Genomic DNA, 14,895 nt, shown 5'->3' on the forward strand with positions numbered 1-14,895 from the left:
TTCACGCCGATTTCAATCTGGCAGGCTATGCCAGAGTGAAGGTGAGAATGATCTGTTTACAGATGCCAGCAGCATTCATCCCTGACTCAAGGCTCTGTTTGATTGGCTCAGCCGGCAGCGTTGCCATGCTCAGTAGCCGTGTCACGGTCTATTTGGCTTATTCTGCAGGCGTCCTCTGAGCGTTTGAGAAGCCTGCGCCTTCGCCCAGAAGCAAACGTCCAAGCCGACATTATCGGTGACAGGAACTTCTAAACAGCAAATACCCGTCTGTGGTACCTCACCTAATCCTGCGTGCACTCCTGTTTCTGGGCCACTCTGATAAAGCACTGTCAAAGGAGCCTGTGGGCTGCTGCTGCTGCTGCTGCTGCTGCTGTGATTGTGTCTAAATCTAATCACTATTATCTGGTTCTGGATCTTCCAGGTTCCCAGCCGCTCCAAGGAGGGGAATTTATTTAATGGACAGAGCTGATTTATAGCGGAAGACGACAATTACATATCTGTTTGTTGCAGATCACAAAAGCCTTCCTTCAGCCTTTGAGTGCACGTCACTGTCGCTGCGCGGGGGTTGTTTTATGAAATATCAGCTGGAGCGTGTTCATATTTTTATCCCTCAGCTAGAAGCATATTTCATTTGAACTTTTCTGCTAGGGATACAGTCTCACCCACCAGGTCTCCCTCCAGGTGTTTTCGCACAATAAAGGGGAAGGCTTGTCTGTGCCTATATACTCGGCAGTAAATCAAATCACACACTGCTGTTGTTCCTCTGTGACAGGTGAAACGCAGCCTGCAGAAACACTTAAAGCAAAGCGATGGCCACAACTGAAAAGGGGGTGATGTCATGTGTTTTTGTGGGTGGCTGCAGTCCTTTAATAATACGAAGTCATAGACCGGCTCTGTTGTGTGTGCTGCACCTACTTTGCGGTTCGTGGTCAGGGTCGTAACCCCTAAACTAAGGGGACACCCCTATTACAATGTTTTGCTGCTCACGGTTGCTCTTCGTGATTTGTGTGCTATCTTGAGAATGTTGATTTCACTGCCCTATGTTGTTACTTTATTACCTTTCACTTAATTGCTTCTGTAGAAACACAAAGAGATATATTTTTTAAAGCATGGTCAAAATTGAAGCAGCAGAGGCCGAGATATTCTGACTTGAGTCCGTAGTTTGGGTCAAGCTGCTGAAAACTAGGATCTTACATTTCCCAACCCAATGTACAGTATTTCATGAGCCTCCTAAATGACCACGTCTTTCAAACATCAAGTTTTCTGTTAAAGTCTCAAGCCCAAGAACACTGCTCTGGCCGGTTGTTGTAGCACTCAGACATTGGATTCTCACAGTGCTTTAATAGCGTTGATGGCACAGCCCGATCCTTTGGATAACACCAACCTAAACAAAAATGTCACACAAGAAATGTCCCTTCACAATCTAACAACGTCAGAGCGGGAAAGACAGTTCTGTCTTGCATGTGTTTTTAAAATTAGTTATTTCATCAGCATTGCTTCAAGAGTCAACATTCTGACAAAACTAATTCATAGTATGGTGGTGATTAATTACATTAATGGTGCCAGACAATCATATTACAACCTATAGGAAAATATACAGCAGGCAGGGTCGGGGGAGGATACAGTGGTGCAGCCAGGGGAAAGCTTAATAAGAGAGCATCAACCCCCCCGGCTCCACTCAACAAGTGTACACATGTCATATCAGAAAATAAGGTCAAACCAGGATCAAAGTCCTTCAAGCCACAATGATGGGACCCACAGCAGCATGCATATTAAATTATCCCACAAATTACCCTTTAGGGTCCCATGACAGAAACACACTCTGGGACATGGACGTAGTTCAAATAATGACAGTGGCTTAGTGGAGTTGACAAGTGCAAACAGGATTTGACAGCTTGTGCAATGGCTAAGGGACAACAGGATTGCCAAAAGAGAAATTCATATTTGTACTGGGCCAATGACAAAGCACATATTATTGGGCAACTGGGTTAATAAAAAAACAAGCTGCAACTTTAGTGTCTTCATTTCTAGTCATCTGGAGGATTTCAGCATGATTTATCTGATTGTGCATTTGTCACATGGTTGTCTAAGATATAACAACACGGACATATATATATATATATATATTATCCTCTCCCTTGTAGCTGATCGCAACAGAGTGTAATTTCAAGCATTGGAAGAGAGCTGCGTAGCGAGCATCTGATTGGTCGGACGCTCCACTTTGCTCAAACCTAAACAGCAGCGTAAAGCAGAGACAGCCAGCGGATGAAGCAGCCGGAGCATCCTCATCATCCGAGCCAAGCGCACGTAGCCCGCGGTGGAAAAGAAAAAAAAAAATCAAAATAGCAATGTGTGCCGGGTGCACGAGAGAGTGGTGATAAATTAGACTGTCGAGGTTCTGCACCGGATCAACGCAGCCACGCAGCGCCAGACAACACGGCGCTTTATTTCTGCCCTCCGCCACTAACAAAAACTGGGTCTGATCATGGGTTCGTCCTCTTGGTAATATTGTCTGAGCTGCAACACCAAACGCCGCCTCCATCTGTAGAGAAACAACACAATGGGCTCCAGACTGAGCAGGCAGAGCAGCCTGGACAATGAGAATTTCTCCAAAAAGCGACGCAAGCTTCTAGATGGCTCCGGAGAGAGCGACAGGGGCAGCCGAGGCGGCGGGGACTTTCTGTTTGCGATGATGCTGAAATCAGACAAACTGCCTGGGATGCTGCGGAGGACCAGCCACAGCCCGTACATCAGGCGAGTGGCGTGGATCAAAGAGGTGCAGAAGCTGCTCCGTGACCGCAGGATAGAGCAGGCAACCGACGTGCTCAAATTGCTGAGGAAGGTAAGGGAGATGAAACTGCACACAGCTCGGCCTCGGGGAAGTCAGACCTGTTTACATACTGTAGCCTACTTCCTTACGCCAGCATTGATGCTCACGCATGCCATACATTCTCAAAGCAACAGATGAGAACAAGCAGATGTTCATGTGTGTGTGATTGCACTTTGCTTTGTGCTGCATGTCCTAAATCTTATAGTTCCACAGGTACTTTAATCCCCTCCTGCGGGCTCTGCTCTGCTCTGCACCCCAGCCCTCCTCACCTCTCTCCCCCCCCCCCCCCCCCCCCCCCTCGAGGTGACTCTGCATGCATGGCCTCGCTGGTTCTGCCACTTCCAGAAGCATTTGTTTTTATAGAAAGTAGGCCACTGCCAGAGCGTTGCACCTGTGACACGCTGTTTCAGTGGCAGACGGTTTGTGACTCACCACATTGTTGACTCTCACCGAGAGTAAACATGCTCCATGTTGTCATTTGATTTGAGGGATGACCTGCACTCTAAATTAGGAAATGGCCAACCGACAAACGGACATTGCATTATCCCAAATGTCATTGCCTGTGGATGGGATCTTGATATATAACTGTATATATATATATGGATACAGATTCAACAAACATAAATAGAGCCCCACCCCCCCACCCCTTCACCATCCTCTCTACATCTGGCATACCAGAGTCTCACCTCTCCTTAGGCTGTTCTAACGTTCCCATATTATAGAGACATGTCCCCTCAATCCCTCTCCACTACAAACGTCAATGTCTCTCTCTCTCTCTCTCTCTCTCTCTCTCTCTCTCTCTCTCTCTCTCTCTCTCTCTCTCTCTCTCTCTCTCTCTCTCTCTCTCTCTCTCTCTCTCTCTCTCTCTCTCTCTCTGTCTGTCTCTCTCTATCTCTTTTTCTCCCGGTAATGGCCTGTGCTCCAGCAGCAACAATGTAAGCCCTGGAGTCCTGTGTTCCACCAAACTAAATATTATTCTTCTCCTAAAGCTTTTATTAACTCTAGGCCTATAAAAGGGTCACAGAAATACTAAATATAGACTGCCGTCATCGCCCTGATAGTGTCACGTGCTAGAGTCATGTGATTCCCTTGTCATGTTAGGTGATTTTCACTGACGGATTACTCCTGTTTTTTTGCTTTTTGGCTGAGGAAAATCTGTAAAACACACTGCCAAAACCACAGTTGTTTTAAAGAGCTCTAGCAGTATATTTAATGCAGTTTTCACTTGACCGTGACAGTACTTTTAAGTAGGTAATGTTGTCGTGACCTAGAATATGTTTCACAATGTCCTGCTCCACTATGCTGACTAAAGGATGTTGGATCTTAATCAGAGGTTTGTTTTCATAGCCTCCTCTTCACCGGCTGTGGGATATGTAGCATTCGGCGCGTGTACAAATATGTAGGTGCATCGAAGATGTGACAGCGAGCCTTGGTAAGCTCATTTGTTTTGCTTGTCCTCAGGCCCCCTCTTGTCTTTTAGCTGTCGGCCAATCCTGTGTTAATTACCCTGAAGCCTTGACACAGGAGGGAGCAGAACCTCCTTAATCAAGCCGAGGAGATAAACTGGCAGGCCTCGGCTCCATGACAGCCACGTCACAGGGGACATGGGCTCGCTCCTTCTAAATGAGCTCCCCTTTTATTTAAAAAGCCTTACTTTATCTTTACTCGCAGCATTGCAGACAGACATCTGAGAGATTTGAATTCAAAAGACTTTGTGGCAGATTTAATTGGTGTGTGCGTGTGTAACGGTGAGCTCTGCTCCAGATATGACAAGAGATGAGAGCTCTGCTGCAGATATGGGAAGGATTCATGTCTTCACGTCGTTTGTACATGACAATTGATCGCGTCTAAACTCAGAAGAGAGATATTTTTATACCTTGTTTCTCAAAAGGGCAGACACCGCTTTTCCCCAGCTTGGGTTCAGTCTGTTCACTGTTGCCCTTGTTAAAAGGGGAGCCGGTAATGTGGAGCTGCCAGCCTCCCACTCAAACTGTCTATTACAATCAATGCTGATTGTGTTTGTGAGAAAAGGATGTGCGTGCGTCTGGATGCAGGTGTGTGCAGGCTGCACGTGCCTGTCTCAACGGCTTGACTCTCTCATTAAAGTTGCATGGGCTGTAGTGCTTGTCATAGTATGCCTCGTTGGGACCTTGGGGAAGGACATGTTAATGAAGGCGGATTACAGTTCAGTTCACACAGCTGAACTGTTGCTCGTCTCGCCACACTCGAAAGGTCATCACAAATCTGCTTTTTTTTGGTTTGATTTGTCGCTTTTTTTTTTTTTTTTACAGAAGATCCTTTTGGATTTGTCATATTTATGAGTAAGCTGCAATGACAGCTGTCAGTTCTGACCTCTTTGCCGATGCATTCATGTGCTGCACAAACGTTTCAATCACATGCACTCCCACATATTTCTATGAGGCGAAAGTAATTACAATGCCATGGTCTTATGCCAAAACGCAGCGTTCCATGTGATTCCTCCAAGATCTCACATTCCTTACTGTAGATGAAAAAGCTCTCCTTTAATGAATATTTAAAACAAAACACTTCTTTTATCTTTCCATCTCGAGTCACATTGCCCTTGACACAGCAGGGCCCTATTTCCATCACTAATGCACTTTTTTTCCTCGGGTCCAAAGTCACACTTTTAGATGCCTGATTATAATTATTGCAGGGTGTTTCTTATTTTTTCACCTTGCTGTGATTGTGATTCGTCTCATCTTGTCTGCTTTGGTAGGATCTTGGTTTGGAAGGCACCTCGCTCAATGACATCTTATACAAAAACGCTGCCTTCCTCAACCTGGTGGACCCGATCTCTCACGAGCTGCTGCTCAGCCTGGCTCGAGAGATGCAGTGTCCTAAGAAGGTCAGTCTACTTGGTTCTTCCTTTGCGTAACACTTGCAGAGTATCCACAGAGATCCAGCTTGAAATTGGTATTCTGCACAACAAAGCTTTCTTCTAAAAATACTCCCCTGATTGTTTCCTTTTGTTAAGTAAGATCAATGAAAATCCAATCAGAGGATGTTATCGACTCGCATTTCTACCGACGGATGGTGAAAAGAAATCCTTCTGAGACATTTTGGCCTACTTATGAACAGCTAGAAATAGGAACATCTATTTCATTTTAATCCGAGATAATTATGTTTCTCTTATTTTCCTTCTGCCATTTTGTTCGATGCACTTTGTTAAATGTATTGAAGTACGTCTTGAGATCTACCTAAATACTCATTAAACCAGTTACTTAAACGGGACATGTCAAAGTCATTTTCAGATTCAGGTTTTTCTTTCTTAAATCCCCGAATCGAACATTTTAGAAAAATGATGTATGTTACAATTTTTGGATCCCACTTGAATCGAGCCATGAATTACACATACAATGTTTTTCAATTTAAAAGATAATTTTGAAAACCGATAAAGTATAAGACTGTGAACATATATAATTATAAAGACTACACACCACAAATTGGCGTAAGTGACGTCTCTCGCTGAAGCTACGATATCTGATTGAACAATGGGTCTTTCTCCTTTCTTCGTTTCCCGGCTGATAAAAAGGTTTGCTTGATAAAAACACATTAGGAAAGATCACGTTACATTTGTGCGTGGAACATAGCTAAGTTACCTAGCTAGCTAGCTAGCCAAGGTAACGGACCTGTTGGTGTTGGTGACGTACATTGTGCGATAAGAGAGATGTAGTTTACTGAGCGTTTCACAGAAAACTAAATGGTAGTTCTTGACTGTCAAAATTATCTTTTAAATTAACAAACATCAAAAATAAGTTTTATCTGCAAAATTACGAGTGATAAGAAATCAAATTATCTAGATTCTAGAACATTAAATAATAACGCTGTGTTTTGTGCACAAAAATAAATAAATTGCTCAGTATGTCTCAAGAATCAACGGTGAATACTTAATTATTTTTGATGTACCCAATGGCCACCAGCAGCCACAACATGGCTAATGAACTGAAATTACCAGTGTTTACCAGTCGCTGTGTTAAATCACACTCCCCCACCGATGCACACTGCATGTGATTAGATTTTCTTGCTCCAACAAGGCAGGTAAATTGTGTTTTGTTCAGCTTAAGGCTTAAGGCGACACAAATAATAACAAACCTTTCTGTTCATGTGAAAGATCTTACGGTTACAGGTGGGTACGTTTTGGAAAATTGGGGAAACATAAAGGCCAGAAAGTGTGAAATAATGAATAGCAAAGATGTTTAGTCTTGAACACACAAGCACAAAATCTCATTTTGAAAGCTGCTGTGTCACTGCTGTTGGTCTCTTTGTCCTGCATACCATTGTTATTATCTTTCTGCACTGTTCTACAGGATGCAGACACCAGAAAGTCTTCTGATAAGATTTGCCGACAGCTGATCTACCACCTGACCCCGCACTCAAAGTGGCTGAGGCAGAGCATGTCCAGACGGAAATCCCAGGCCTGGTAAGCCCATCTGTCCAGACATCCAGTCTGTAATAAATCTGCAGCTACGCACAACAGTCAGCAGAGCTCGGCTCCGTGTCGAGCTGTAGAGATTTCCATCTTTGTAGCTGTCATTGAACTAGGACGGAGCTGGCCACAGGCTGACCTGGTGGCAACACCATGGTAACCACAGCTGTCAGTCATCTTTCTTTTTCAAGTGCTACGGTCCGTCCTGTGGATGTACATTGCCACTGGCCTCTCTCTCTCTTAACAAGTGGCGTAGCAACAAATCTGTCCATCTGTTTGCTGAAGAACAGCTGGGAGGGTTGTGTTATATGTAATTATACCCCTCTTGATGAAAGACTGGATTCCTTTTGTTGTGTAAATGATGACTAGAGAATTAGCCTGTGTACCGACTCAGGTGTTGGTTAGTAATGCTATTCATAAACAGGCTATCATAATTCTTTCTCATGTAATTGCTTATTCTACAGCCGACTAGACGCCACATATGATGCAATCATTTTCTGAAGGTGAAAACAATCTGAGGTTAGAGAAGGAGACAATGGGAACACAATGAGATGAGACGGGTTCATTATGACTCAGTCTGAGGTTTCAACACGCAGTATCAGAGGACAGCAAAGACATAATTGCAGGGATCTGTTAGGACACTATGCGGAGCTGTACACGCAGGTTTTTGTTGTGCTCATGGATGTTTAATTCAGCACAGAAGAGGAAATACTGGATTCAACTGACACTGACACGTGCAGATACATACGATTGCTAAATTCCTAGCTGAATGGGCTTTTTTTTTTTACGTCGTCATGTTGTTCGCTTCGTAAACCTGCAGAGATAGAGAGAGAAAGAGACAGCCTGACACTGGCTGAGACAGCAGGAGCAACATGAATCATTAAAACAGAAATCCACCCTAAAACAGAATATTAATAGCCTAAAGATGATGCTGTGAGCTCTGACAGCTTCGAAATACCTGTCACAGCTAGAAAGAGACGAACAGGGCCAGGCCGCCGCGTACTGTGAGACTGGAAAGACTTTTTTCTCCTTTAGCACTTTAATAAAAGCAGCTATGTAATAATTTAAATTCTGACAAATGTTCCCTTGTTGCGCAGTTAGTTTTCCATTTATCGTTATGAAAGAGAGCAGTTCAGCTCAGGTTGTAGTGTATTGTATTGCACTGTGGGCCTGTAGGGTTGGAAATGTTCAGAGATTGTTTTTGTTTTAGAAAACGTTTGACTTTTTGGGAAATACACTTATTTGCTTTCTTGTCCAAAGTTAGAAAAGATCAATGACTTGTACAGTAAATATGAAGCTGCAGCCTACAGATGGTTAGCTTAGCTTAGCATACATACTGGAAATTAAGGGAAACAGCTATCCTGGCTCTGTCCGAAGGTAACAAAATCTGCCTACCAGCACCTCTAAAGCTCAAAGAATCGGGCCATTTTTAATTTGTTTTCTACTGTCAGACAGAGCCAGGCTGCTGTTTCCCCTCGTATCCAGTCTTTGTGCTAAGCTAAGTTAACTGTCTCCTGACTGTAGATTCATACTTAGCGCACAGACATGAGAGTGGTATTAATGTTCTCGTCTAATTCTCTGCAAACAAAGGTGATAAAGCGTATTTCCCCAAATATTGAATTCTTCCTTCATCAAATAGGGATTTAAATGTCCACAGTTAGAAGAAAAGCATAACAAATATTGTTGTAGGGTGGATTGTGTCTCCCTTTAGCTTCCATCTTTGTTCAGCTGCAGGCAAACTGCCCTCATCGGTGCAAAAATCCCACCTCTGAGAGATTTCTCTGTTCTCAGAGGAAACAGAAACGGCTCAGTCCATTTTAATGCCACCGGATTGTTCATCCCTTCATTATCCAGCATTAGCACTGAACACCGGCCGTTCTGCAGACTGCACACACATTTCTTACTGAAATGCCATACTGAATTAATGTCTGAATCTCACTAATCCTGTTAATCTATCTAACTAGTTTATTTGGATTTGGCTCTAAATGTTTTCTTTTTTTCCACATTAAATGAGAGAGCTTGTCAATAAGCTTGATGGAAGCAGTGACCCAGAAATGCTGCCGAGGCGCTCACTCCTTTGGGGTAATTTCATGTGAGCATTTAAGAATCAGCAACACTTTTGTGACCTTTTTTCTCTTTCTTCCTGTTCAATCAGCCTTTTCTGACCTCGTAATTACTTGGTTCCTTTGTCATCTAAACGCTCAGAAACTAAATAACCAAAACTACCCTTTAGTTGCCGCTGCCTTTTTAGTTTCCACATCACCTGTTCTCAAATTTACCAATAAACATTATGTGCATAATAGGCATGTTAAAGCTTAAAGTGATACAGCTTCAGGAAAATACAGAATAAGATACAGAAAGGACAACGTGGTCAGCCCAGTTCCTCGGGTCGTGACCAAAACATCGATCAAACAAAAAGATAGGGGGCGGATAATTATGTGCAGGAACTGCCTTTGATGATATGGACTGTGAGCTGTGAGGTTGGATTTCGTGCACCATGAAGGACAATGCAGTAGTGTGAGTGTGTCTGTGTGTCACTGCTGCACACTCCTCTATAGTCTTGCGTATATAATGCCTCATCAAATGAATTACAAATATAAATGAAATGTCAGTGAGCAGATGTGATTAGACTGCTCATCTCGTGTCTCTCCTGCACAGTTTAGCTTCAGCCATCAGAGGGCTAATATGAATAACAGAGCAAACCGTAAAATGACTGCAGGAAACAAAAAGACAATGCAATAGAAGCCCGCGGGGGAAAGCAAGATGCAAATAAAGTCCTGGTAAAAGACTTCTTTCAAAGATGAAATAAAACGGGATGTTACCACCCACCAACTTTTCAACACGTGCATTTTAACATTTAACATTATTTTCTTATTTTTCCAAATAGCATTTCCCCAAATCTCAATTAGCTTCAGATAACACTCCAGTTATGAATATTTATATTAATAAATAATGAGAGCGATTCCATTCACGCCAACTGAATTCAAATGCTGCCTCATTATATTAAATCAATGACACACATAGACTGATGAGCCACACGCCGTGCTCCCTCAGTGATTAAGTGGGAATACATAGACAGCTTCATTTTACACATCACATTAATTGACTACTTGATGGATTATGGATGGATATTTTTTAAGACTTCATGTTTTTTGCGAATAGATTTACTAACATCCTCTATTACTAAAATGTTGATGTCATTTGTTTTATTACTGGCTTAAATTCAGCAGTTCATTTGGTGCACGGAGGGATTATTTCTCTCTGCGTGCTGCTTAGAGCATTTACTTAGCAACATATAATAAATGTGATTTGTCTTAATACACCCATATTTCCTTTTTAATCTGGTTTTATCGCTCACCTATGAACTAGTTCTGTCATATAAACTGAATCCTGATGCCAGCGTTTTTGCGTATGTGAAGACGGCGAAAAGACGTCCGCTAGAAGTTATCAGTGATTTCTGGTGTTGGATTAATCTGGAGGAAGGATAAAAGAGGCTTCCGGAGAGGACGACTTTCCTGAGCTCAAAAGAATGAGCCTGTCTGACAAAGGAAGACGTTGCGTGATCAAAACCCATTCACACCTGGAAGGGAGCCAGTGCCAGGCCGCAGTCATTAGGACTTGTGTGCTTCTGGAGAAGATGAGGGTTCTGTCATATAAAAGGCCGGACAATAGAGAGGAGCAGGGCTGTGCTTCACAAGATTTTGATAAAGATTTAGCAGTCCTGATAAATGTCGAATAGATTTTGTACTCAACAGCTGATTAAAGTACATTTTAGCCTTGCTTCATGAGTGGGTTTTTAAACTCCTTTTTTGTGTTTTACAATTAATACAAATGCCCTAAAGCATGACGTTTGTGCTCTTCAAGCCATCACCTGCTTCTAAAATGAGGCAGTCAATGCTGCTCAGGGTACATCCATTTTCAACGGGACAAAAACAACACTGTAAAGCATGACAAGTGACAGGTACTGCAGTGGATGTCACAGTAAGTCACTGGGCGCCGGAGGATGTTATAATTCACTCTGACACCGAATCAGTGTTCCAGGCCACTTCAGTAATAGCTCAAGTTAAACACACCGCATCCCTCGCCCTTTTGGAAACAAAAGGCCAAGGGGAGCAGTGTGTAAATAATGCAAAAATAGTGTCAGAGTATCACTTGTGTTCACGTTCATCCTCAAATCCTGCTTGTACTACACAATATCCTGGAAGGGTTTTAAGGTTTACAAAGCCTTGTGCTGTGAGTTCACGCACCAAATCACACAGACGTCCTGCACATATCACTCTCTGCTCACATATTTGATGCAGTTTCCTTCAATGACTGTCATTCACTTTATAAATCACCTCAATATTCTGCGTCACACACACAAAAAAACATTCTTATAAAACTAGAAAGCAGCCCGGTTAAACAATCCTCTAAATGTGTTATTTTAATAATGGAAAGTGGTTCTAAATGTTTAATCGGCATTAAAAAACAATCAGCTAATATATTTCAATAACAAAACGTGTGCTTGAGTCATGATGATGAAATCAAAAATAATGAAGTCACAATGTCTTCATGTGATCCACTAACACTAATGGAACATCAGTTAATGATGTTAATGTTAAATCACAGTTACTTCATATATTCAGTTGTATGCCACCAAATTGGCTGGAATCCAGATACATAGAAACGGGCATCATCCTCTCTGACAGCAGAACAAAACCTTTTCTCAAAGATACCGTATTTGAAACTGTTGGACAGATGCAAACATCTACATGTTGCTGCACAACCAAACTGATCAATATAAACAGTATTTAGTTCTGTTGACAACCCACAATCCTATTCTGATACAACAATTCATCTTTCATTTCTTTCTCATTTGAATCTACTCCGATTTGTCGGCACTTGCTAAATGTTTTTGGTTTCAGTGCACCATTGTCTTCTTTTCTACACTACCCTTCTTGCAAAAACAACAATTATGATAACGCAATTTTCAAATCTCCCATTGCTCCAATTCTCCAACAGAGCATTTCCAAAAGAATAATCTCCTTCCTTTCAGATCTGATAAATATAGTGGCCAAGTAGCTTCTATTCAAGTTTCATATTTTCCTAAAACACATTATAGTTTATCTGTTAAGTACCAAACTGTTCTGTCCCTGTGCTGTAGGGAGCTCTGTCCTTTAAGCTCAAGCTGCTGGCTCGTTCGGATGTTTTGGCTCCTCTGTTTACACTAGTAAATCCCCATGCTGGAGTCTCTGTGTCAGCCTTCCGCTCCATGCCGGCCCAGTCACCCCCTCCTTTATACAGCACAGGAAACATAACATAAAACCAGGGCCTTGTTCCCAAGTCACATCCTTTCACCTCACAGCGACAACCTTAACTGGTTTACATATTGTCAAAGAGTCATCTAAGTAATCTCACTCTCTTTCTCTTCATTGTCCTCGACAGTCTCAAGACAACCCTACAGAAAAAGCTGTGCAGTGACTCGGTCGACCTATCAGGCGTCGCCCTGTCCGCCCGCGATGTCCGTCAAGTTGCCTTCTACCTCCAAAACAACGGAGACAGCGTGGTGGCTGTGGACATCAGCTTCACTGAACTCCAGGACGAGAACCTGAAGATTCTCCTGCCCCTTCTCGCATCGTTGCCCAAACTCAGCACCCTGGCTCTGAACGGTAACCGCCTCACCCTGGCTGTACTCAAAGACCTCACAGAGATGCTCAAAGACCCCAAGATGTTCTCCAGCCTGGCCTGGATCGACCTGGGCAACAACGTGGATATTTTTACAATGCCTCAGCCGCTGCTGGTCGCGCTGCGTCGCCGCTGTAGCCTGAAGAGCAGCTTACCAACTATCTACGAGTACACAGAGGGTCAACCCTACTGCTACCACCTGGAGACTTCCATCGAGGAGCCCAGCCTCTATGAGGAGGAAGAGGAGGAGGAAGAAGAGGCGGAGGAAGAAGAGGCGGAGGATGACGAGGATGACATGGGGAACAAATTTGAACTGGAGCCGTGGAGTTTAGGGGAAAAGCAGCTCTCCAAAGACTTCACCCTTCACTATTGTGAGAGGTGATGGGGTATTCTCACTCTGAGGCTCTTTCAACTGTGGTTGAAACGTCGTCCCACAGCACTCCGTTACCTCCTTCGCCCTCTCGCCCTCACACCACGAGCCCAGTCACCCTTTGAGGCACAAGGGAGACCAGTGTCCACATTGTCTCGTCCCAACACAGCTACCAGGCTATTCCTAACCATCTCTGAGTTAACCCACACAAGACGAAAGTGAAGCGACGACGGCGGACTTACTGTGTTGGTAGATGGTGCTCTTGGGAACAAGGTGCGGTTTCATTGGAGGGGGGCTGGAAGAGTTAATGAAGCGGTGTTCTCTCTCTCTCTCTCTCTCTCTCTCTCTCTCTCTCTCTCTCTCTCTCTCTCTCCCTCCCCCCTCTCTCACTCTCTCTCTCTCTGATAGTGGCAGCTGAGGAGCCAATCCGAAGGAGATTTAGATCAGTTGGTTGGATGGAAGCGTAGCATCCCGGCGGTGGCTGAAGTGGAACTCGAGTTAGTTTGGAAACAGAGGGTCCCTCTGGGTTCTCTACCAGGACTGAGACTATCTCTGGCAGGCAGGGCCTAGCTCCACATTGTGTGTTCTCTGTTAATCTCTCAACAAAAGCTATGACACAAGTTCAACAGACTATACAGCCGACGACCTGTCACGTGACCCCGGCAAAACTGCTATGTCAAGACTTTTTGCGTTTTCCCCCCCTTTCCAAATGTCCACTTGTGAATACCCACGCAGCCCTTGTGTAGATGTAAATGAGGACACAAACCATGGTTCTCTTGTGTTTCCACGGGCTATTTTTGTGCACTTTTGGTGAACAAAGCAATCTTAGAAGACAACAGGTAGGACTCAACAACGGGTTGCTGTCTGTGTTGTTTTTTGATATTCACCTCTTTGTAATTATGGAGCTGTTATAGTCATCACCACAGTGTTTCAGTGCATTTATAACACCACAGCCAAGTGTTAATATGGGCCACCGAGCAGTGCTGCCCGTCCTACTGCCTCAACAAACATGTTGTCATTTCCATTTATTGATAGCGTACTTCAGTGGCCCTGTGTTTGTTATGCGACACAGCCATGACTGTTATCTTGGTTACAGTCTGTCTACAGTAGCACATAATGATTAAGGTAGACTGACTGAAAGCACTTTAAGGGGACTGGTTTTTTGGGGGGATTTTCGTTTCTCCATAGCATATACTTTGTGTACATTTATAACCAGAGATATTTACAAAGCTGAAGCTGAACGTATACCTCTTTAAGGCGAAATTATGACCATATGGCTCATGATTGTTGGAAGGATCATTGACAAACAACATACCTGCGTCACCCAGATATATAATAAATGTTTAAGTGTGTGGGTTATATGTGTTTGTAACAGTAAAATGTCTGATTACTGCTGTAATTATTTGTGTTGTTGTTTTGGTGTTTTGTCTTGTGTCCGACTCTGTAATTATAATAATGACTCTAATTATGAAACTGAACACAATGATCTCCTCCTGTAAGCTCGAGCAGTGAACAAAAGAGGTAAACGACTGAAGGGATTACACAGAAAAACAGGAAATAGTTCAGTAACTGTCAAGTACACTC

At 43.3% G+C, this 14,895-nt stretch overlaps 1 protein-coding gene across 1 annotated transcript; it reads left to right on the plus strand.

Annotated features, from left to right (window-relative positions):
* Positions 1-2,560: 2,560 nt before the first annotated feature.
* Positions 2,561-13,323, plus strand: lrrc75ba (leucine rich repeat containing 75Ba; the record flags this gene model as incomplete). Its single annotated transcript, XM_079160675.1, has 4 exons — positions 2,561-2,842; positions 5,568-5,696; positions 7,159-7,271; positions 12,702-13,323. 4 exons carry the CDS (start codon positions 2,561-2,563, stop codon positions 13,321-13,323), a joined length of 1,146 nt encoding a protein of 381 aa, XP_079016801.1.
* Between the last annotated feature and the right edge of the window lie 1,572 nt (positions 13,324-14,895).

This window comes from Pholis gunnellus (genome assembly GCF_910591455.1).
Source record: "Pholis gunnellus genome assembly, chromosome: 6".
Taxonomy (NCBI): domain Eukaryota; kingdom Metazoa; phylum Chordata; class Actinopteri; order Perciformes; family Pholidae; genus Pholis; species Pholis gunnellus.